The following is a 24368-nucleotide window of genomic DNA, read 5'->3' on the forward strand; positions in this document are numbered from 1 at the left end:
CCCATATACATCAAAGAAGAAACCCAAGCTGAACTAAGGATTTATATAGTTTGTTGCCAACACTGCTTACAAATCTGAACTGAATGTTTCTGTTCCTCCTCCCACTTTCTGTATTGAAGTCTCAGCCTCCAACGTGATGGTATTGGTAGAGGAGCATCTGGGATTTGTCAGGATTAGATCAGGTCATGAGTTGAAGGTCCATGGTGAAATAAGTGCTCTTTTTAGAAAATTAAATGAGGTCACGTTCTGAACACTGAAAGTACAACTTCAACATAGGAACTTTGAGTTTGGAACAGGGGAGTACAATTCAACCTGTATCATAGTGTATAATGAAGAGGAAAGGGAAAAGGAAAATATAAACTGATTATTTATGTAATTTTTAAAAAGCGTGGTTACACCAGGCTTGTACACCCGAGCACGTGATCAAAGATACTCCCGTGAAGGAGAGGCAGAAACCACAGCAACAGCCCCTGTGGGCAGGCACCGGCAACACCCATACCTGAACGACCTAGGCAGCAGCAGGATGGGCGGTAGCAGTACTGCAGACAGACCATACCTAGGGAACAAAGAGGCCACACTCAGTGGACTCCAGTGGCCAAAACCTTTTCTTAAACAGACAAAAGTAGAAGGCAGAGAAATGCAAAACAAATGATTCAAGAGAAATCCCCAGAAAAGGATCAGAATGAGAAAGATATAACCAAATTACCAGATGCAGAGTTTAAAATAATGGTTGTTAGGATGCTCAAAGATATTAGAACAACAATAGATGGTCATTATGAACACCTAAATAAAGAGATAGCAAATATACAAAAGGAGCCTGTTGTAAACAGATCAAGGGAGAAAAAGAGAATAGCAAAAGAAGGAACACAGTTTAAAAGAATAAAAGAAAAATAAGCACCTACATATCAATAATAACCTTAAATGTAAATGGATTAAGTGATCCGATCAAAAGACATAGGGTTGCTGCATTGATAAGAAAACAGGACCCATACATATGCTGTCTACAAAAGACACACCTTAAAACCAAACATGCACATAGACTGAAGATAAAAGGATGGAAAAAATATATCATGCAAATGAAAATAAAAAAAAAGCAGGGGTAGCAATACTTATATCAGACAAAATGGACTTTAAAACAAAAGATATAGTAAGAGATAAGGAAGATCACTACATAATGATAAAGGGAGCAATCCAACAGGAAGATATAACAATTATAAATATCTATGCATCTAATATAGGAGCACCTAAATATATAAAGCAGACTTTGATGGATCTAAAGGGTGAGATCAACAGCAATACTATAGTAGTAGGGGATTTCAATACCCCACAAACATCACTAGATAGATCCTCAAGAAAGAAAATTAACAAGAAACAGCAGAATTAAAGGACATACTAGATCAGCTGGATTTAATAGATATCTTCAGAACCTTTCACCCTAAAGCAGCAGAATATACATTCTTTTTAAGTGCCCATGGTACATTCTCTAGGATAGACCACATGTTAGGGCACAAAAGCAGTCTCAACAAAATTGAGAAGATTGAATTCATATTGAGCACTTTCTCTGATCACAATGTCTTGAAACTAGAAATCAACCACAACAGAAAAACTAAAAAATACTCAAACACTTGGAAACTAAATAGCATGTTATTAAATAATGAATGGGTTAACAATGAGATCAAAGAGAAATAAAAAAAATCCTAGAAATGAATGATAACGAGCATATCACCACTCAAAATTTATGATGGGACACAGCAAAATCAGTCCTGAGAGGGAAGTTCATAGCATTACAGGAATACCTTAAAAAGCTAGAAAAAGCTCAAATAAACAGATTGACCCTGCATCTAATAGAACTAGAAAAAAAAAAACCAGCAAGTAAAGCCCAGAGGTTGTAGAAGGAAGGAAATAATAAAGATCAAAGAGGAAATAAATGACATAGAGTCTAAAGAAACAATACTGAGGATCAATGAAACTAGGAGCTGGTTCTTTGAAATGGTAGACAAGATTGATGAACCTTTAACTAGACTCACCAAGAAAAAAAGAGAGAGGACTCAAATAAATAAAATTAGAAATGAGAGTGGAGAAATAACAATTGACATAACAGAAATACAAAATATTGTAAAAAAAATACTATGAATAACTGTACGCCAAAACACTAGACAACCTAGATAAATGGACAAATTCTTTGAAACATATAATCTTCCAAAAATTAATCTGGAAGAATAGGAAAACCTAAACAGATCAATTACAACAAAGGAGAACAAAACAGTTATCAAAAAACTCCCCCCCCAAAAAAAGTCCTGGGCCTGATAGCTTCACAAGTGAATTCTACCAAATACTCAAAGAAGAACTAACTCCTATCCTTCTCAAGCTATTTCAAAAAATTCAAGAGGAAGGAAGACTTCCAAGCTCCTTTTATGAGGCGAGTATTATTCTGATTCCAAAACCAGGCAAAGACAACACAAAGAAATAAAATTATAGGCCAATATCCATGATCAATTTAAATGCTAAAATCCTCAACAAAACATTAGCAAACCAGATCCAGCAATATATGAAAAAAATTATACACCATGATCAAGTGGGATTTATTTTTGCGGGGCAAGGCTGGTACAATATTTGCAAATCAATTAATGTGATTAATCACATAAACAAAAGGAAGGAGAAAAACCACATGATAATTTCAATAGATGCAGAAAAAGCATTTGATACAATCCAGCACCCATTTATGATCAAAACTCTCATTAAAGTGGGAATACAGGGAACATACCTCAACATGACAAAGGCCATCTAAGACAAACCCACAGCCAGCATCATACTAATGGGCAAAAATTTAAAGCAATCCCCTTAAGATCAGAAACAAGGCAGGGGTGCCCCCCTTCTCCACTCTTATTCAACACAGTTCTGGAAGTCTTAGCTACAGCAATAAGACAAGAAAAAGAAATAAAAGGCATTCAAATTGAAAAAGAAGAAGTAAAACTATCATTATTTGCAGATGATATGATATTGTATATAGAAAACCCTAAAGTCTCAGTAAAAAAACTCCTGGACCTGATAAATGAATTCAGCAAAGTGCAGCATATAAAATGAATACTCAAAAATCAGAGGCATTTTTATACAGTAACAATGAACTGTCAGAAAGAGAAATTAAGGAAGCAATCCCCTTTACCATTGCAACCAAAAAAGTGAAGTACCTAGGAATAAATTTAACCAGGGAGATTAAAGACTTTTCTCAGAAAATTATAAAACACTGATTAAAGAAATCAGGGAAAATACAAACAAGTGGAAGCATATACCGTGCTCATGGTTAGAAAGAATAAACATCATTAAAATGTCTATATTACCCAAAGCAATTTATAAATTCAATGCAATACCAATTAAAATACCAATGACTCACTTCAAAAATATAGATCACATATTCCAAAAATTTATATGGAACCAAAAGAAAACACGAATAGCCTCAGCAATCTTGAAAAGGAAGAATAAAGTGGGAGGTATCATACTTCCTGATATCAAGTTATACTACAAGGCTTTGTACTCAAAACAGCCTGGCACTGGCATAAGAACAGGCATATAGATCAATGGAACAAACTGAGAACCCAGAAATAAACCCACAGCTCTATGGACAACTGATAGTTGACAAAGGAGGTAAGAGCATACATTGGAGTAAAGACAGCCTCTTCAACAAATGGTGTTGGGAAAATTGGACAGTTACCTGTAAAAAAATGAAACTAGACCACCAGCTTACACCATTTACAAAAATAAACTCAAAATGGATAAAAGACTTAAATGTAAGCTGTAAAACCATAAGCATCTTAGAAGAATACATAGGCAGTAAAGTTTTGGACATATCTCGCATCAATATATTTGCCAATTTATCTCCACTGGCAAGTGAAATAAAAGACAGGATAAAACAAATGGGACTATATCAAACTAAAAAAGCGTTTGCACAGCTAAAAACAATAAGAACCGAATTAAAAGGCAAACAACACAATGGGAGCATATATTTGACAGTACGTCTGAAAGGGGTGAATACCCAAAATTTATAAAGAACTTGTAAAACTCAATACCAGGAAGACAAACAATCCAATCAAAAAATGGGTGAAAGAAATGAATAGGCACTTCTCCAAAGAGGACATACAAATGGTCAATAGGCATATGAAAAAATGATCAACACCACTAATCATTAGAGAAATTCAAATTAAAACCACAATGAAATATCACCTCACATCAGTCAGAATGGCGCTCATCAACAAAACAACACAGAATAAGTGCTGGCGAGGATGTCGAGAAAGGGGAATCATCCTGCCCTGTTGGTGGGAATGCAGACTGGTGCAGCCACTGTGGAAAAAAAGTATGGATATTCCTCAAAACATTAAAAATTGAACTGCCTTTTGATCCAGCTATACCACCTTTATGAATATACCCCAAGTACACCATAGCACTGTTTGAAAAGAAGAAATGCTTCCCCATGTTTATGGCAGCATTGTTCACAATAGTGAAGATCTGGAATCAGATCAAGTGTAAGTCAGTGGACAAGTGGATTAAAAAGCTTTGTTACTTTACCTGAATCATTACCAGCTAGAAGCATCGGTCACTGGGACTTGGACATGAGCTGCAAAGTATAGAATTGTGACAACAATTCCAGTGCCATGTGGACTTTTCCTGGATGTGGACTTTTCCTGGACTCCTGCTCCTTGTGACAGCTCCTAACAGACTGAACTGTGGTTGAGTTGCATTTTTCAGGAATTTGGCATGGTTTGGGGGCCAACTTGGACTTGGTGAACATGTTAAGGACACTACTCTTTTATGGATTCTTGTTGTATTGGCCAAGAGTTTACTTAAAGGCTTTAATCACTGTAAAAAAAAATAGAAGACTAGATAAAGAAGATGTGGCTCATATACACCATGGTATACTATTCAGCCATAAGAAATGATGACATCGGATCACTTACAATAAAATGGTGGGATCTTGATAACATTATACGGAGTGAAATAAGTAAATTAGAAAAAAACAAGAACTGCAGGATTCCATACATTGGTGGGACATAAAAATGAGACTAAGAGACATGGACAAGAGTGTGGTGGTTACGGAGGGCAGGGGGAGGGTAGGAGGGGGTGAGGGGTACAAAGAAAACTAGATAGAAGGTGACGGAGGACAATCTCTCTTTGGTTGATGGGTATGCAACAGAATCAAATGACAAGACAACCTGGACATGTTTTCTTTGAATATATGTACCCTGATTTATTGATGTCACTCCATTAAAATAAAAATTTATTTATATATAAAAAAAAGCTTTGATACTATGGAATACTACTCAGCCATAAGAAGTGATGACATCGGATCATTTACAACAACATGAATGGACCTTGATAACATTATACTGAGCGAAATAAGTAAATCAGAAAAAACTAAGAACTATATAATTCCATATATAGGTGGGACATAAAAGTGAGACTCAGAGACATGGACAAGAGTATGTGGGTTACGGGGTGGGGAAGAGGAGAGGAAGAGGTTTGGGGGAGAGGAGGATCACAAAGGAAGGTGACAGAAGACAATTGGACTTTGGGTGATGGAATAAAAAAAAGTGTGGTTATAAAAATAGAGGAGAATAGAGGTGATAAATTTTATAGTTTTGATTTTAATATGGGAAATATTTTGAAAAACTTAATTTCATAATAAAACATTTTAAAAACATTTTTTGTGAGAAGTGGAGAGGCAGAGAGACAGACTCCTGTTGCACCTGGACCGGGATCCACCCAGCATGCCCACCAGGGGGCGATGTTCTGCCCATCTGGTGCGTTGTTCCATTGTAACCAGAGTCATTCTAGTGCCTGAGGAAGAGGCCATGGAGCTGTTCTCAGTGCCCGGGACCAACATTGCTCCAAATGGAGCCTTGGCTGCAGGAGGGGAAGAGAGAGACAGAGAGGAAGGAGAAGGGGAGGGGTGGCAAAGCAGATGGGAGCTTCTCCTGTGTGCCATGACCAGTAATTGAAACTGGGACATCCACACAGGTGGGCTGAGGCTCTACTGCTGAGCCACAGGCCAGAATGAAAAATTTAATATGAAAGGAAAAAAATCTAATCGAAAGGCTGATAGAGTCTAGAACTGGAGAGGGCAGAACAGCACAGCCACACTGAGAAAAGGGGAAAGCAGGGTTGGCAGTGGAAAGACAGTGCTATTTTAACAGACATGACAACAAAGGTAAGGACATGCACATGGCTGGAGAGAACAGAGGAGGACAGAGGGTGGTGTCCACGCTGTGACAATCGAGACTGTGTGTGAGCAGAGAGCCTGTCTTCTCACAGGAGGGACCGTTACAGCACGGCGAGCTCCAGTCTGAGAAACAAGTCATTAGGTTGATCTGTGCTTGGAGTTTGTCAAGCGGATGTGACAGAAGGACAGTGACCCAGGAGCTTCATTTATGAGTCATGAGAAACTAGACAGTGTTCACCACAGCTCTGAGCAGGAGTGACATCAGGAGGGACTGGGGGGTCAACAGGAACAAGAGGCCCCAGTGGGAGGGACACACTGGGGGAGCAGGGGGAGCTGAGAGACCAGGGGTCACACCTGAGGTTCCCCTGAACATTCCACCTGGACGTCTTCCTTTGCCTCCTAAAAGGGAGAGTGCACCACGTGGTTAGAGTCAATTAGGAGGACAATATTCAACATGTAAATGTCTTAAAGTTAGAAAAGTTTATTTCTCACAGAAAATATTGCTGGAATTGAGCAATCCAGAGGTTCCATGGTGTTGTAAAAACCCAAGCTAATTCTAATATCTCTGCCATCCTTGTCAGTTTACATGGTCATAGATGTTATTTCAGTTCCATCCATCATGACATACAATAGCCAGCAGAAAAAGTAGGGAAAAAGAAGACACAATTTCTCTCTAAGGACACATTTCAGGAGTCATACAGAATCACACTAAATAATTCACCTTATAACACACTGGTCATCATTTAGTCACAGACATCAGAGGAAGTCAGAAAATCTACCATTTGGATGAGGGTCTCTAGGTGTGTAATTAGAGGACTCTATAACTAAGGAAGAGGGGACGTTGACTAGAGGGACAATCATTAGTCTGTGTGTCAGAACTTCATCCTGAACCTGAACCAGTAAGGAGAAGGAAGCAGTCTATTTGTATCTCACCCAGGAAATGTGATCAACATTGGGACTCAAAGTCAGTATTTCTTATGAGAGTTATTTTGGGTGTGGGTATTACATCAGTCACTTCTTTTTCTTCACTTGGGCAGATGGCTAGAGAACCTGAGTTCGAGGACCAGAGTCTGAAAAGAGGTCTCAGGACACCATGGAAAGTGTTGTTGGGAAAGCTGAATATGAGGGACCCATCTGTCATGTTAAAGAAAGATACATCTCCATCCTCGTAATCCAGAAATATCCCCACTTTGAGGGGCTTTTCTCTTACAGTAAGAGGGGTTTCTGGGGAAGTGACGGCCCAGTATTCCCCACTGTAGAGCCTGATGGCCCAGAAGCCATTCTGTGGGGACATGGTGACCCTCCCTTTCCTTGCTACGTTGTGTCTACAAACTCCCAGGTCCCAGGAAAATGCGTTCCCAACCTCCACCTCCCAGTAGCATCTCCCCGAGCTGATGAACAGCTGACCCAGCACACAGGTTAGGGAGTCGAATCTTTGGGTGGAGCAGGGCACATCTTGTCCCCTTTCTGGCCAGGTCACTCGTCTCCCATTTTCAGACAGGTGGAGGGCAGGATGAGCAGTGTCTGCATCCAGGGTCACAGTTACTACAAGACAAGTAGATCATCATGATTTTGAGAAAGTTCTCTATATCTGGGCTGGAGGGTTCCCATTCTATGTGATCTCCTCTGGTCCTGGGTAGATCCAGCTCCTCTACACTCATCTTTCTCCAAGAGAACCCTGCAAGGATTAGGGTCCCTTGTGGATCATTCTAGACTCACCAGCTTTCATCTTTTTTTTTGTCCACTCTGCAAGGAAAAAATGAACATGAGAACTCACTATTTGAACAATAAGCTGTCTCTCTTTCCAGAATACTATGAGTATAAATTCATTAGGATATTCCTTAGAATTAATTCAAGAAATCACCAACCAAAGATAATACTCTTTCATATACTAGAGCCTCTTACAATCTACTGAATTATGTGTGATTGGAGATTTGACCCATTCTTATGCTCTCTTTTTCCAACATTCTTACAGGATAAACATCTATAATCTCTTTAGGATGATTGAGAGTGCGGTAAGTAGGGCATATGGTGAGTCAGACCAAGTAGGTTATTTTTTGCTTTTTCTCAAATTTTAACAAATGCTAACACTACCTGTGATCAAAACACAATGTGAAGTGCAATTAAACAATATAAACACTGCTGAAATGTAGGGGTTCAAAAACATCTGTAAGAATACTGAGTAATCAATTGAGTTCATAGACAAAATACTTTGGTGTTTCTTTGATTTTCAGCATGCATGCACAGTTTGTGTTCATATAACCAATTCTTTGATAATAAGACTTTTTCATCACACCCCGTGTCACTCACCAGCGTATAATAACAAATTCCTCGAAACTGCAAAAAAACCAAAAACAAAAACAAAACAAAATAGGAAGATTTTTTTTGTTATGATTTTTATTTTATTTATTTTTTAATTCATTTTTAGAGAGGACAGAGAGAGGGAGAAAGAGAGGCAGAGAGGGAGAGAGAGAGAGAGGAGGGGGGAGAAGCTGGAAGCATCAACTCCCATATGTGCCTTGACCAGGCAAGCCCAGGGTTTTGAACTGGCGACCTCAGCATTTCCAGGTCGACGCTTTATCCACTGCGCCACCACAGGTCAGGCTGGAAGATTTTTATTTTTGTTTCTTCCCTTTTCTGTCTTTTTCTTTTCTCCCTGTCTTTTCCCCATTACTTGTAAATCTCTTGAACTTCCTCTTTCTGTCCTGTATTGTAATATCATGTTCTTTCAAGCACTATAGTAAAAATGCTCGGATGCAAGACAGGTCGAAATATGAAGCAGAACGTGTTAGGGACAGAGAAGGAGGGACCCTAAAATGAACACAGGAAGGAAGAGAGAGGAGAGAAGAAAGAAAGTGCTGGATCTCCAAATATAAAAGTAATTGTCTAAATAAAACTATAAAATAAAAGAATATATCTTGAAATTCTATTCCACTGAAATCATCACTGCAATTTAAAAAATACAATGTGAATGTGGAGACATACAGGTTTATAATAAATAAAAGGGTGACAGAGGATACATGACTGGGGTGTGGCCACACTGCCACATACAGATGAGTTGTTACAGCATTGTACACCTAAGAACTGAGTACTTTTATTAACCAAGGTCACCTCGATAATTTTAATAAAACATTAAAAAATCCTTTAAACAGGAGAAATGAAGCTAATTTAAAGAGTTCTGTAAAATTTAAGTATATTTATTTGATATTTTATAATAAAATTATTTTGATTCCTTTTCAATCTATGTGGATCACTATGAAATATTCATCATATTTAAAATGGTCTTTGAATGCTTTTATATATCCATGTATGCATACATGTTTGTGTTTTTTAAAAAAGTTTTTTTGAATTTATCCATTTTAGAGTGAAGATAGAGAGTAAGAGAGAGAAAGAGAGAGAAAGAGAGAGAGAGGGGGAGAGAGGGGGAGAGAGAGAAAGAGAAAGGAGCAAGAAGCATCAACTCCCATATGTGCCTTGACCAGACAAGTGCAGGCTTTAGAACAAGTGACTTCAGCGTTCCAGGTCGAAGCTTTATCGCACTGCGCCACCAGAGCTCCGGCTCTGTTCCATTTTGTTTGTAGCACCCACACTGTACAAAGTTGGAACAACTACTGTACAACACTTACTGAAAAACTGCTCGTGTGTGTTATCACAGGATTAGGTTCTTATGTGCATCTATTCACAATGTATTTGTCCACCTAATAATTAGCAACCTTATTGTATCTGAGTGTCTGTTGTAAGTCAGGGCTGAATGAAGCTAAGTCAGTCACAAGAAGGGAAAGAAATGACATTGAGGGAGGTTTGGAACTAAAGTAAAGCACCTGAGATGTTTCTGGAGAAAATTTACACTCAGAAACTTTAAAAATACCTAAAGTTCTAGATATCCTTTTGTTAACATTCGTCTGACAGAAAGGCTCTGTGTCCTTGATTGCAACCACATAGTAAATGTTGGGTAATAAGGATGGTCTGTCAGAGTAAAAAGACCAAGACAGTGAGACAGTGGTAGCTGATCACTGAGAGAAGACAGAGAATAAAGAACAGGTGAGGGAAGGACACGGGGAGGAGTTATTGGTACTGACCTTTCTCTTGTTCACTCTTGGCTGAAAAGTAAATGGAAAAAATACACAAATAATTCTAGTTGAATACACAATATCAGATAAAAAAGAAAACAGAAATTGGCCCCCAGTCATAGCTCACTCTGGAGCACACATGGACCCATATTTGTGAATATAGAAATCATGATGCTTTTAATAACATTTCACCCATCGGAGTCAATGCTGTTTTCCCTCCCCTGTCCCTTGTGCACAAGATACTAAGTCAGGAAATTAAACAAAGAAGGAATTATATCATAATTTCTGGGATGTGAAATACTAAGTAATCCCCTGTCACTGGATGATCATCTTTTTCAGATTAAAAAGAAATGTATTTAAAAATAAGGCAGGGACTTGCGACATCCATCTCGACAAACTGTTTTTTAAGCACTAGTCATGTGACACCTGCTCTGTACATTAGAGGAACATACTCCTATAGACCAATTTCAAGGAAGAAAATATAATTTGTCATTAGAAAAAGGTAATCTTAAACTCTGATTGATTATATTTTCTTTTTTCTGGATCATTGTAGTCAATTTTTTTATTGCACCCTTCACACAAAAACGTACAGATCAGAAATGTATCATTTTTCCACATGTCTTAGGATACTTCATCTTTCTGCGTATTGTTTACTTTTAAGTGCCGTTTGTCATTAGTTAATGTCAACATAACGCCAAAGAATTAATAACAGGCATGGATGTATGAAAAATTATGTAAAATATTTAGTTAACTAGGAACACCTGGGTCATATGATCAAGGACAGTGGAAGAGGGATAACCCGCTCTGTCACATCTGACCAGTGAATGATACAAGGTATTTATCATGACAAAGGCTGTGAGAAGACAATGGAGAGAGATACTGAATGCTGAAAGTTTGGAGTCTTTTCTCTTAAGGGTTTGGAGAAGTATTAATTGGTAATAATGGGATCTAAACTTGAAATACTTGAAAGAGTTCTTATGTTTGAACATTTCCCTGAAAATAAATACATATATATTTATATATGTATACACTAATGTAAACCTATAATATTTCTTTATATTAAAAATTATGTGTCTGTCACCTTAACACCCTTTTTCTCACTGATGTCTTAATGAACCTGAGTAAACATACTGTGAGACTGAAGCCGCCAATGTTTACAGGAAATAATTGTGTGAAATGAGAAAGAAGGAATGGGAAAGGATAGAAGGTAAGAAATAGAAATTGACAGAGGCCCATATGGAAGAAGTGCTTTCTCAGAATCAGGTGGGGACAGTGGACATCTAGGTGGAGGACAGGCTAATGAAAGGCTCTTGGATAAAAAGTTTGAAAATGTCAAAGGCAGAAATAAACCAGATAGTTTCAAGTGGATCAAGAATAAAGGAATATCAGTAATTTTTACCTAATGTTTCTTTATATTTCTCTGAAAAAGAAAAAAAGTCAATGTCAATAATTGGGATACAACTACAACGAGAATTCAAACTTACTGATATATTCAAATTCAGAATTAACATGACCACAGTCCAGATGAACACACACACACACACAAATCACCCCACCATAGGCACACATACACACTGGCTCAGAGCTCACTACTATGCACAGGTAAACTGCAGTAAAAAGAAAGGTGAAAAATGAAGTTACTTTAGTAAAATAATACACAATTTTAAAAGTATTATTCTTTCCGGTTAATTTATAAAATAATTGCTTTTCTTGAAAGATTTAATTTATTACTATTTTATAGAGAAGTGGTGGGAGGCAGGAGCAAAGCATATGTACTCACAGCTATGTTACTTTAGTTGTATGTAGTTGTTCTGGGTGCCATGTCCTGGGAAGCCCAGGACCAAACTGGCAATTTCAGTGTTCCTGGTGCACATACTATCCACTGCATGACCACTGGCCAGGCTAAAAATATGCTTGGTCTATTTGAAATATTTATGTTCCTATAATTCAGTTTGTGAGCTTAATATGGTCATTGGATGCTTTAAACACATCAGTGAGTCTCACTGCTACAGGAGCGACATCATGCAGAGTGGCCACCACAATGTGGAAGGAGCACTGACACACAGCTCCTCCCAGTGACACAGGGTCAGGGGTCTGGGGCTGTGTCCTCCCTGGTTTTGTCCACAGGCTGATTTTTAATTATAATGTGTTTGAGTTCCTGTTTTATCACATTCCTGACTGAAGAATATCTTAATACTCATAGGTGTTGAATTCCGGAGGGACAGAGAACAGGGATTCTCTGAAGGAGATTCTGTTTCTCACTGGACCTTGCTGAACCTTCCTCTTAACTGAGAAACAAATACAGAAGCACACACACATGAAACAGGATTTCTGCACACTGTAAAGAAACAGTAATACAAACGGTACACCCAATAATGGTTCTTTCTACCATGTGGACAAGTCTTGTCTATTCCATGAATAAAGAATATACCATGAAAATCCATTGCCTTGATATCATCAGTACTACTTTGAAATACCACATGACATTTGGGGACATAAATATTTAAAATAAATAACAGGGTAATGGAAGGATACCTGACTGATCTGTTATAGAATTGTGCACCTGAGACCTGCACACTTTTATTAACCAAGGTCACTCCAACAAATTCAATAAAAAAATTTTAAAAACCTTAAAATAGGAGAAATTAAGCATATTTATAAAATTCTGTAAAATTTTTAAAACACTTATTTGTTATTTTTAACAGAATTATTTTTTATTCTTTTTCAGTCTATGTGAACCACTCTGATATATTTGTCAAATCTAAGGTCTTTGGATGTTTCTACATATGTATGTATTCCATTATAATTGCAGTACCTTCAATGTACAAAGTTGCCACAACTATTGTATAAAGGTTACTGAAAGACCACTCATCTAGGTAAGACCAGGTTAGATTCTTATGTGCATCTATCACAGCATTTTAGTCCAGCTAGTAATTTTCAGTCTTATGGTATCTGAGTGTCTGTTTTAACTAGGGCTGAATAAAGTGAAGTCAATCAGATGAAGGGAAAGAAATGACAGTGAGGGAGGTTCTGATCACATGACCTGAGCTGTTTTTGAAGGAAACTTAAACCCCCCAAGTTTAAAAGTACCTACACTTTCAGATATTCTATTGATAAAATTAATTTGACAGAAGGCTCTAATTTCTTGATGCAACAACAAGACAATTGGAGAGGTCATAATGGAAGAAATTGAACAAAAAAGGAAGACAGGAAGTCAAAGTTAGAAAACCAAGATACTGAGATAATAGTGACATGGTCATTCAGACAAAGACAATGGTGTAATTTAGATCAGTAAATGGCAAGGGGAGTAGGTTATCGGTACTGGCTTTTCTATTCTTCACTCACAGGTGAAAGGGAAAAGGAATAAATAAAGAACTCATTCCAACTTCTGGTAGGAGGAAGAACAGAATGGGCTCCTTTCATACTTCACTCTGGAGCACACATGGACCCATTCTGTGATAGTAGAAACCCTGAGGTTCCAAAGGACACCTCACCCATTGGAGGCAATGCTGTATTCCTTCCCCTGTTCCTTGTGCACAAGCAACTAAATTAGTAAATAAAATGATGAGAGTGTTAGGTCAGAAATTTTGGATGTAAAATAGTAAGTATTCTCATGTCAGGGGACTATCACCTTTTTCAGATAAAAAAACAAACATATTCACATAGGGGACAGGGGCTGTACCAGCAACAAGGAAGTGAACAGCAGAGGAAGCCTTCATGATAAAACTGGGTTTGTGCACTACTTGTATAAAATCTGCTTTATGCATTACAGAGATATATACATAAAGATCATTCCCAAGAAAAAAATAATTGGGAGAATCTAAAACACAGATATTGGAGTGGGACCTGAAGATGGCAGCGGAGTAGGGAGAAACACAGACTCCCAGCTCACACCAACAAACTGGATTACAAACTAATTTAGGAATAATCAGCATGAAAAACCAACTCTGGACTACAAGAATAGCTCTCATACCAAGGATTGAAGAATAAGCCACAACAAACCTGGTAGGGAGTGCCTGAATCTCCCCTGCTTACAGGAATGGGGAGGGGGTGTGAGGCTGAGAGCCCAGAAGGGCTCTTATTCAAGTAAAAAGAGCAGAAAATACTGTTCACAGCCACTGCCTGGCGACCAAGAAATGAGGTGTTGAGATGGCTGGCTTGTCTTCCAAAAAGAAAGGGGAGAGAGAGAGACAGATGGTGAGGGGCAGAGGAATATAGGGGATAAGCTGAGAAGCTGACTCATCCAGTGCTGGGGGCAGCCATAGCTGGGGGAGGGGCTGATCCTAACACAAAACAAAAGACTAAAGTGCTTCCAGGTCACAGATCTACAGACATCTCTCCAGTTCCATTCAGCGCAACAAGACACAGCTGAAAACTAAAAGTGGGGAGGAGGGGCAGTAACTCAGGTCTCCATGGAGATCTGAGATACATCTCCCCCTACTGAAGTTGAGAAAATGCCCTGCCCCCAGAGAGATTAACTGGTAGAACAGGCCTTCAGAGTCTCAGTTAAACCCACTGCATTTCTCGATACAGTTTCAAATAAGCCCCGTGCTGAGATCAGTAAACAAGACTATCACCTGTTAAGAAAACAAACAATTCAAGACTTCAGGGGGCCTAAATCCAAAAGTGTATTACAAATAATAGCTGATGACAACCCAAGAAGACCTAGAAATAACACAGTTGAAAACTGGAGGCAAACAACACCCAGCCTAGACTCAACCAGCTCTACAAACAAAACAGCCAAACACACAGACATAATGAGAAGATAGAGAAGTGCAATCCAAATGAAATTCCAAGAGAAACCTCCAGGAAATGAACTGAGTGATATGGAAATAACCAAACTTTCAGATGCAGTGTTTAAAATAATGATTGTAAGGATGCTTAGGGATCTTAGAACAACAATGGATGGGCATTATGAACACCTAAATAAAGCAATAGCAAGTATAAAAAAGGATATTGAAATATTAAAAAAGAATCAGTCGGACATGACAAATACAATATCAAAAATGAATACCACAATGGAAGGAATTAAAAGCAGGATGGATAGAGCTGAGGATCGAATCAGAGAGTTGGAGGACAAGTGGAATGAAGGCATGAATGCAGAGAACAAAAAAGAAAAGAGACTCAAAATTTTTGAGGAAACTCTTAGAGAGCGCTATGACAACATGAAGAGAAATAACATCAGCATCATAGGGGTCCCTGAAGAAGAAGAGAAAAACAAGGGATAGAGGCTTTGTTCAATCATATCATAGCTGAAACTTCCCTAAATTAATGAAGGAGTAACTCACACAAGTTCAAGAAGCAAAGAGAACTCCATTAAAGAGAAACCCAAAGAAACCTACACCAAGACACATCATAATTAAAATATCAAAGCTAAGTGATAAAGAGAAAATATTAAAAGCTGCTAGAGAAAAAAAGGCTATCAACTACAAAGGAGCCCCCATAAAGATGACATCAGACTTCTCAACAGAAACACTTGAGGACAGAAGGGAATGGCAAAAAATACTCAAAGTAATGCAGAACAAGAACCTACAACCAAGACTGCTCTATCCAGCAAGGCTATCATTTAAAAATAAGGAGAAATAAAAAGTTTCCCAGACAAAAAAAAGAAAAAAAAAAAACCTCAAGGAATTTATTAAAACCTAACAAATGCTGTAGGAAATGTTAAGGGGCCTGTTGTAAATAGATCAAAGTGGGAAAAGAATATAGCAAAAAAGGAATACAGCTTTAAAGAATAAAATGGCAATAAAAACTACATATCAATAACAACATTAAATGTAAATGGATTCAATGATCAGATCAAAAGACATAGGGTAGCTGCATGGATAAGAAAACAGGACCTATACATATACTGTCTACAAAAAACACACCTTAAAACCAAAGATGCACATAGACTGAAGATAAAAGGATGGAAAAAAACCATTTCATGTAAATGGAAATGAAAAAAAAAGCAGGTGTAACAACACATATATCAGACAAAATTGACTTTATTTTTTTTTTCAATTCTTTTTTTTAAATTTTTTATTTATTCATTTTAGAGAGGAGAGGGAAAGACAGAGAGAGAGAGAGAGAGGAGAGACAGAGAGAGAGAAGGGGGGAGGAGCTGGAAGCATCAACTCCCATATGTGCCTTGACCAGGCAAGCCCAGGGTTTCGAACCGGCGACCTCAGCATTTCTAGGTCGACGCTTTATCCACTGCACCACCACAGGTCAGGCAAAATTGACTTTAAAACAAAGACTATATTAAGAGATAAAGAAGGCCACTACATAATGATAAAGGGAGCAATCTAACAGGAAGATATAACTAGTATAAATATGTATACACCTAATATAGGAGCACTTAAATATAGAAAGCAGACTTTGATGGATATAATGGGCAAGATCAACAGCAAAATTATAATAGCAGGGGATTGCTATACCCCACAAACATCATTAGATAGATCCTCAAGAAAGAAAATTAACAAAGAAACAGCAGACTTAAAGTACACACTAGATCAATGATTTTAATAGATATCTTAAGAACCTTTCATCATAAAGTAGCAAAATATACATTCTTTTCAAGTGCTCATGGTACATTCTCTAGGATAGACTACATGTTACAGTACAAAAGTGATCTCAAAAAATTTAAATAAATTGAAATCATATCAAGGACTTTCTATGATCCCAATGGCATGAAATTAGAAATCAACTGCAACAGAAAAACTCAAAAATTCTCAAACACATGGAAACTAAATAGCAGGTTGATAAATAATAAATGGATTAAGAATGAGATCAAAGAAGAAATAAAATAATTCCTAGAAATGAATGATAATGAACATACAAGTCAAAATTCATGGGACACAGCAAAAGCAGTACTAAGAGGCACATTTCAAGAAGCTAGAAAAAGCTCAAATAAACAACTTAACCCTGCATCTAAAAGAACTAGAAAAAGAACAGCAAGTAAAGCCCAAATGTAATAGAGGGAAGGAAATAATAAAGATTAGAGAGGAAATAATTGACATAGAGCCTAAGGAAACAATATAGAGGATCAATGAACCTAGGAGCTGGTTCTTTGAAAAGGTAAACAAGATTGAGGAACCATTAACTAGACTCACCAAGAAAAAAAAAGAGATCAAATAAATAAAATTAGAAATGAGAGTGGAGAAATAACAACTGACACAATAGAAATACAAAATATTGTAAGAAAATACTATGAATAACTGTATGCCCAAACACTAAACAACCTAGATGAAATGGAAAAATTCCTTGAAACATACAATCTTCCAAAAATCCACCTGGAAGAATCGGAAAACCTAAACAGACCGATTACACCAAATGATATCGAAACAGTTATCAAAAAACTTCCAACAAAGAAAAGTCCGGGTCCTGATGGCTTCACAAGTAAATTCTACGAAATATTCAAAGAACTAACTCCTATCTTTCTCAAGCTTTTTCAAAAAATTCAAGAGGAAGGAAGACTTCCAGGATCCTTTTATGAGGCAAGCATAATTCTAATTCCAAAACCAGGCAAAGACAACACAAAGAAAGAAAATTATAGGCTAATATCCCTGATGAATATAGATGCTAAAATCCTCAACAAAACATTAGCAAACCAGATCCAAAGATATATAGAAAAAAATCATACACCATGATCAAATGGGATTTATTCTGGGGAGGCAAGGCTGGTACAATATTTTTAAATAAATCAATGTGATTCATCACTACAATATTTGCAAATAAATCAATGTGATTCATCACATAAACAAAAGAAAGGAGAAAAACCACATGATAATTTCAATAGATGCAGAAAAAGCATTTGATAAAATCCAGCACTCATGCATGATCAAAACTCTCTGCAAAGTGGGAATACAGGGAACATACCTCAAGATGATAAAGGCCATCTATGACAAACCCACAGCTAACATCATACTCAATGGAGAATATTAAAAGCAATCCCCTTAAGATCAGGAAAAAGGCAGGGGTGCTCCCTTTCAACACTCTTATTCAACATAGTTCTGGAAGTCCTAGACATGGCAATCAGACAAGAAGAAAAAATAAAAGGCATTCAAGTTGGAAAAGAGGAAGTGAAACTATCATTATTCGCAGATGATATGATATTGTATATAGAAAACAGTAAGTCAAAAGACTCAGTCAAAAAACTACTGGACCTGATGAATGAACTCAGCAAAGTAACAGAATATAAAGTTAATACTCAGAAATCAGTGGCATTTTTATACACCAACAATGAACTGTCAGAAAGAGAAATTAAGGAAACAATTCTCTTCACTATTACAACTAAAAAAATTAAGTACCTTGGAATAAATTTAAACAAGGAGACTAAAGACTTGTACTCAGAAAATTAAAAAAAAACAGTGATAAAAGAAATCAAGGAAGATACAAACAATTGGAAGCATATACCATGGTCATGGTTAGGAAGAATAAACATCATTAAAATGTCTATATTACCGAGAATAATCTATAAATTCAATGCAATACCAATTAAAATACCAATGACAAACTTTAAAGATATATATCACATATTCTAAAAATTTATATGGAACCAAAAAAGAACAGAAAAGCCTCAGCAATCTTAAAAAAGAAGAATAAAGGGGGAGGTATCACACTTCTTGATATCTAGATATACTACAAGGCCATTGTACTCAAAACAGCCTGGTACTTGCATAAGAACAGGCATATGGATCTATGAAACAGAACAGAGAACCCAGAAATAAACACACAGCTTTATTGACAACTGATATTAGACAAAAGAGGTAAGGAAATACGATGGAGTAAAACAGCCTCTTTAGTAAATGGTGTTGGAAAAATTGGACAGCTACCTGCAAAAAAATGAAACTAGCCCACCAACTTCCACCATTCACAAAAATAAACTCAAAATGGATAAAAGACTTAAATGTAAGCCGTAAAGCCATAAGCATCTTAGAAGAAAACATAGGCAGTAAGCTCTCTGACATGTCTCGCAGCAATATATTTGCAGATTTATCTTCACGGGCAAGAAATAAAAGATAGAATAAACAAATGGGACTATATCAAACTAAAAAGCTTTTGCACAGCTAAGACGATAAGAACAGAATAGAAAGACAAACTACACAATGGGAGAACTTATTTGACAGTACGTCTGAAAAGGGGTTAATAAGGAAAATATATAAAGAACTTTTAATCTCAAAACCAGGAAGACAAGAAATCTAATCAAAAAATGGGTAAAAGAAATTACAGTTTCTCCAAAGAGGACACACAAATGGCCAATAGGGATATGAAAAAATGCTGAACATCACTAATCATTAGAGAAATGCAAATTAAAACCACAATGAGGTATCACCTCACAACAGTCAGAATGGCACTCATCAACAAAACAACACAGAATTAGTGCTGGGGAAGATGTGGAGAAAAGGGAACCCTCCTGCACTGCTGGTGGGAATGCAGTCTGGTGCAGCCACTGTGGAAAACAGTATGGAGATTTCTCAAAAAATTAAAAATTGAACTGCCTTTTGACCCAGCCATCACACTTTTAGGAATATACCTTAAGAACACCATAGCACTGTTCCAACAGGAGAAATGCACCCCCATGTTTATGGCAGCATTGTTCACAATAGCGAAGATCTGGAATCAGACCAAGTGTCCATCAGAGGACGAGTGGATTAAAGAGCTTTGGTACATATATACTATGGAATACTACTCAGCCATAAAAAATGATAACAGTGGATCATTTACAATAACATGGATGGACCTTGATAACATTTTTCGGAGTGAAATAAGTAAATCAGAAAAAATAAGAACTATATGAATCCATACATTGATGGGACATAAAAATGAGACTCAGAGACAAGGACAAGAGTATGATGGTAACGGGGTGAGGGGTAGGTGGGGAGGGGGCGAGGAAGGAGAGAGAAGGGGTATGGGGAGGGGAGAGGATCAAAGAAAACAGATAGAAGGTGACGAAAGACAATTTGAATTTGGGTGAGGGGTATGCAACATAATCAAAAGTGAAAATAATCTGGTGATATTTTCTCTGAACATATGTACCCTGATTTATTAATGTCACTGAATTAAAATTAATAATAAAAAATAATGGAGATTGTGTTTAAGAAAAGACTACATTAAGCTTTGAATGAAGAAATTTTCTTCTTTTTAAAACATTGCGATCAATACTTTTTCCTGTACCCTTCACAAAGACAAATATGTCAGAGATGGTTCACTTTTCCACTTTCCCTACAACATGTCATCCTTTTCAAAATTGTATATTTTTAAGTGCACTTTTTCATTTGGTACTGGTGTCAAAACAAAGTTGAAGAATAAAAAATGGGCATGCTTGGATATTTTAAAGTCCAGAAAAATTATGTAAAATATTTAGTTAACTTGGAACACCTTGGTCATATGATCAAGGACAGTGGAAGAGGGAAGCCCCACTGTCTCACATCTGACCAGTGAGTGATACAAGGTATTTATCATGACACCAGCTTTGAAAAGACAGTGAAGAGAGATACTGAATGCTGAAAGTTTAGATACTTTTTTCTCAGAATTAGAAGAAGTATTAATTGCATAGTAATGGGCCCTCAAACTTGGAATGCTTGACAAAGGTCTTAAGTTTGAATATTTTCCAGAAATACATACATTTATATTCATATATATATACATGCTAATATAAACCTGTGACATAGGTATACATTAAAATTCTCGTATCCATCACCTTAATACCCTTCATCTCAGCAATGTCTTACTGAAACTGAGTCAATTTACTGCAAGACTGAAGCCACCAATGTTTACAGAGAAATGATTTCACAAAGTAAAAAAGAAGAAAGGGGAAAGAATGGAAGGTAGGAAAGAGAAATGGACAGAGTTCCAAATAAAAGAAATGCTTTCTCAAAATCAAGTAGGGGGATGCCCTGGCCAGTTGACTCAGCAGTATAGCATCGGCCGGCGTGTTGAAGTCTATGGTTTGATTTCCGGCCAGGGCACAGAGGAGAAGCGCCCGTCTGCTTCTCCACCCCTCCCCCTCTCCTTCCTCTCTATATTTCTCTTCCCCTCCCACAGCCAAGGCTCCATTGGAGCAAAGTTGGCCCGTGCCTAGGATGGCTCAATGGCCTCTTCCTCAGGCACTAGAATGACTAGGGTTGCAGAAGAGCATTGGTGCAGATGGGCAGAGCATCGCCCCCTGGTGGGCATGCTGGGTGGATCCCAGTCGGGCCCATGTGGGAGTCTATCTCACTGTCTCCCTGCTTCTCACTTTGGAAAAAAATCTAGTAGTGTACAGTGGACATCTAATCTAGGAAGAAGACAGGCCAGTGGAAGGTACTTTGATAAAAAGGCCAGCAATGTCAAAGCTTAAAATAAACCAGATATTTTCAATTGGATCAAGACTAAAGAAATAACAGTTATTTTACCTATTTTTTTCTTTATTTCCTCTGAAAAAGAAAAAAAATTCAATGTCAATTTCATGGGACACAACCACAAAGAGAATTCAAATTTACTGATTAATATAAATTTAAATTTAACCTCATCACATTTCATATGAACACACAAACACACAGCAAATCACACATGCCCCCTACACACACACCTACACACGGGCTCAGAGCTCACTACTGTCCACATTATACTACAGTAAATAAAAAGTTTGAACAGGGAATTAATTGAGTAAAATATTATAAAATTTAGAAATTATTGGTTTTTCTGTTTAACTTATTAAGAATTGTTATTTTAAAAAGATTTAATTTATTACTCTGACATAGAGGAGTGGTGGGAGGGAAGTGTGTGGACTCATAGCTGCTTCACTTTGGCTGTAGCTGCTGCCTGTGTACCGTGTCTGGGCAAGTCCAGGATCCAACTGGCGACCTCAGTGTTCCAGGTCCATGCTCTCCACAGGGCCACCATAGGCTAGGCTGAAAGTATTCTGGGTCTATTTGAAATACTTATGTTTTTGTTGCTCTGTCTGTTAGCTTTAGTATGGTCACTGGATGCTTTTATATATGCAGCAGTGAGTCTCACTGCTGTGGCAGCGACATTGTGCACAATGGCCACCACACTGTGGAAGGAGCACTGACACACAGCTCCTCCCAGTGACACAGGGTCAGGGCTCTGGGTGCTGCATCCTCCTTGTTTATTGTCCATGGGTTGGTTGTTAACCACAATGTGTTTGAGTTTCTGTTTCACTCATTCCTGAGTGAAGAATAGGTTAATTCTCTTGGGTGCTGAATTGAGGGGAGGGACAGGACTGGATTCTCTGACTGAGATTCTGTTTCTCCCTTGACCTTACTGTGCCTCTCTGTTAACTGAGAAACAAATTTCCAAGCACACACATGAGACAGGATTTCTGCACACGGTAAAGGAGAGGGAGTGAAAGTATTCTATCTGCTAATGGTTGTTTCTGTCACGTGGACAGGTCTCGTCTACTCCATGAATAAGGAATATACCTTGGAAATCCATTTCACTGAAATCAGTACTGCAATTAGAAAAGGTGACATGTAGCAACATAAAGATTTAAAAAAAAATTAGGTGACAAAAGAACATGACTGGGGTGGTGAACACATTGTCATGTACAGACGAAATGTTGTACAATTCAGCATTGCAACCTGCATAGTTTTATGAAGCAAGGTAACCCCAATAAATTCAATAAGTCATTAAAAGTCCCTTTAAGTAGGAGAAATGATGCATATTTATGAAATTCTGTAAAATTTTAATAAATTTACTTGATATATTTTAATAAAATATTTTGATTTCTTTTCACCATATATGATCAACTATAATGTATCTGTTATGTTAATATGGTCTTTGCTTGCATTTATATATATATATATATACATATATATGTATGCAAACATATATGTAAGTGTTCAATTCTAATTTCAGAACCTACACTGTATAAATTTGAAACAACCACTGTACAACATTTACTGAAAGGCTGCTCGTATATGTTATTACAGGATTAAGTTCTTATGTGCGTCTATTCACAATGTTCTTGTCCACCTATTTATTCTCAAACTTAGTGTATCTGACTGTCTGTGTTACTTCAGGGCTGAATGAAGCTGAGTGAAGCAGCAGAAGGGAAGAAATGACAGTGAGGGAGCTTCTGTATCAAAAAGTGGAGCTGTTCTTGGAGAAAACTTACAGCCAAAATATTTAAAATACCTACATTTCCAGATGTTATTGGTAAAATTAATTTGACAGAAAGGCTCTGGTTCCTTGATGCAACAACAAGAGACACGGAGGGGTGATAATGGGAGAAACTGAACAACTTGTGAAGACGGAGAATCAGAGTTGGGAGGACAAGATGCTGAGATAGTAGCTAGATGGTCACTGAGAGGGAGGACAACAGTGTAAGGAGGAGATGAAAGAATAACAGGTGGTAGAGGTTATCGGTACTGACCTGTCAGCTGTTCACTCTCAGGTGAAAGGGAAAAGGAAGAAATAAAGAAAGTATTCCAAGTGAAAACAGACTGCCTGGTAGAAAGGGGAGCAGAAACGTGTCCTCATTGGTTGTTCACTCTGGAGTCCACATTGACCCATGTCTGTGAAAGTAGGAACCCAGAGGTTCTGAAGGACATGTCACCCATCGAAGACAATGCTGTGTCCCCCCTCCCCCCCCCCCCGTTCTTGTGCACAAGAAACTAAATCAGGAAATAGAAGGTTGAGGGAGTTAGGTTAGAGATTCAAAGATGTGTAATACTAAGCATTCTCATTTCAGAGGACTATCACCTTTTTCAGATAAAAAGACAAATGTATTCACATGAGGGATGGGACTTCACCAGTGATGAGGAAGTGTACAGTAGAGGCCCCCATCTCCACACAACCGATTTTGGGTCACTAGTCATATAAACACTACTCTGTACTTTGGAGAGATCTGTTCTTAAAGACCATTCCTAAGAAAAAAAGTATATTTGTAATGGGGGTTAGAAATGCACAATATTAAGCTTTGAATGATGAAGTTGTCTTTTTTTTTTTTTGAATCATTTCAATATTATGTTTTTGTACCTTATATAAAAGGTAAGGTCTGAGATGTATAACTTTTCCACTTGCCTTAAGAGCCTTGATCTTTCTGCAAATTCTTTATTTTTAAGTACCGTAAGACTCTTGCTAACGATGTCAACAAAATG

General features: G+C 37.5%; 3 protein-coding genes across 3 annotated transcripts in view; all 3 read right to left on the reverse strand.

Annotated features, from left to right (window-relative positions):
• Positions 1–10307, reverse strand: part of LOC136387791 (butyrophilin subfamily 1 member A1-like) — a 330439-nt gene extending 320132 nt beyond the window's left edge. The window contains exon 1 of the mRNA XM_066359830.1: positions 10291–10307. The gene's annotated coding sequence lies outside the window, so the exon portion shown is untranslated. The remainder of the gene's footprint in view (positions 1–10290) is intronic.
• The window catches only part of LOC136388496 (uncharacterized protein PF3D7_1120000-like), a 419710-nt gene that overhangs the window by 5688 nt on the left and 389654 nt on the right, over positions 1–24368 (reverse strand). The window lies entirely within an intron of this gene.
• LOC136387788 (butyrophilin subfamily 1 member A1-like) lies at positions 6669–10176 on the reverse strand. The gene is made up of 4 exons (XM_066359827.1): positions 10080–10176; positions 8522–8548; positions 7931–7957; positions 6669–7756 (listed from the first exon to the last, which is right to left on the reverse strand). Exons 3-4 carry the CDS (start codon positions 7938–7940, stop codon positions 7158–7160), a joined length of 609 nt encoding a protein of 202 aa, XP_066215924.1. The 5' UTR covers positions 7941–7957; positions 8522–8548; positions 10080–10176; the 3' UTR covers positions 6669–7157.

Source organism: Saccopteryx leptura, chromosome 1 (assembly GCF_036850995.1).
Source record: "Saccopteryx leptura isolate mSacLep1 chromosome 1, mSacLep1_pri_phased_curated, whole genome shotgun sequence".
Classification (NCBI taxonomy): Eukaryota; Metazoa; Chordata; class Mammalia; order Chiroptera; family Emballonuridae; genus Saccopteryx; species Saccopteryx leptura.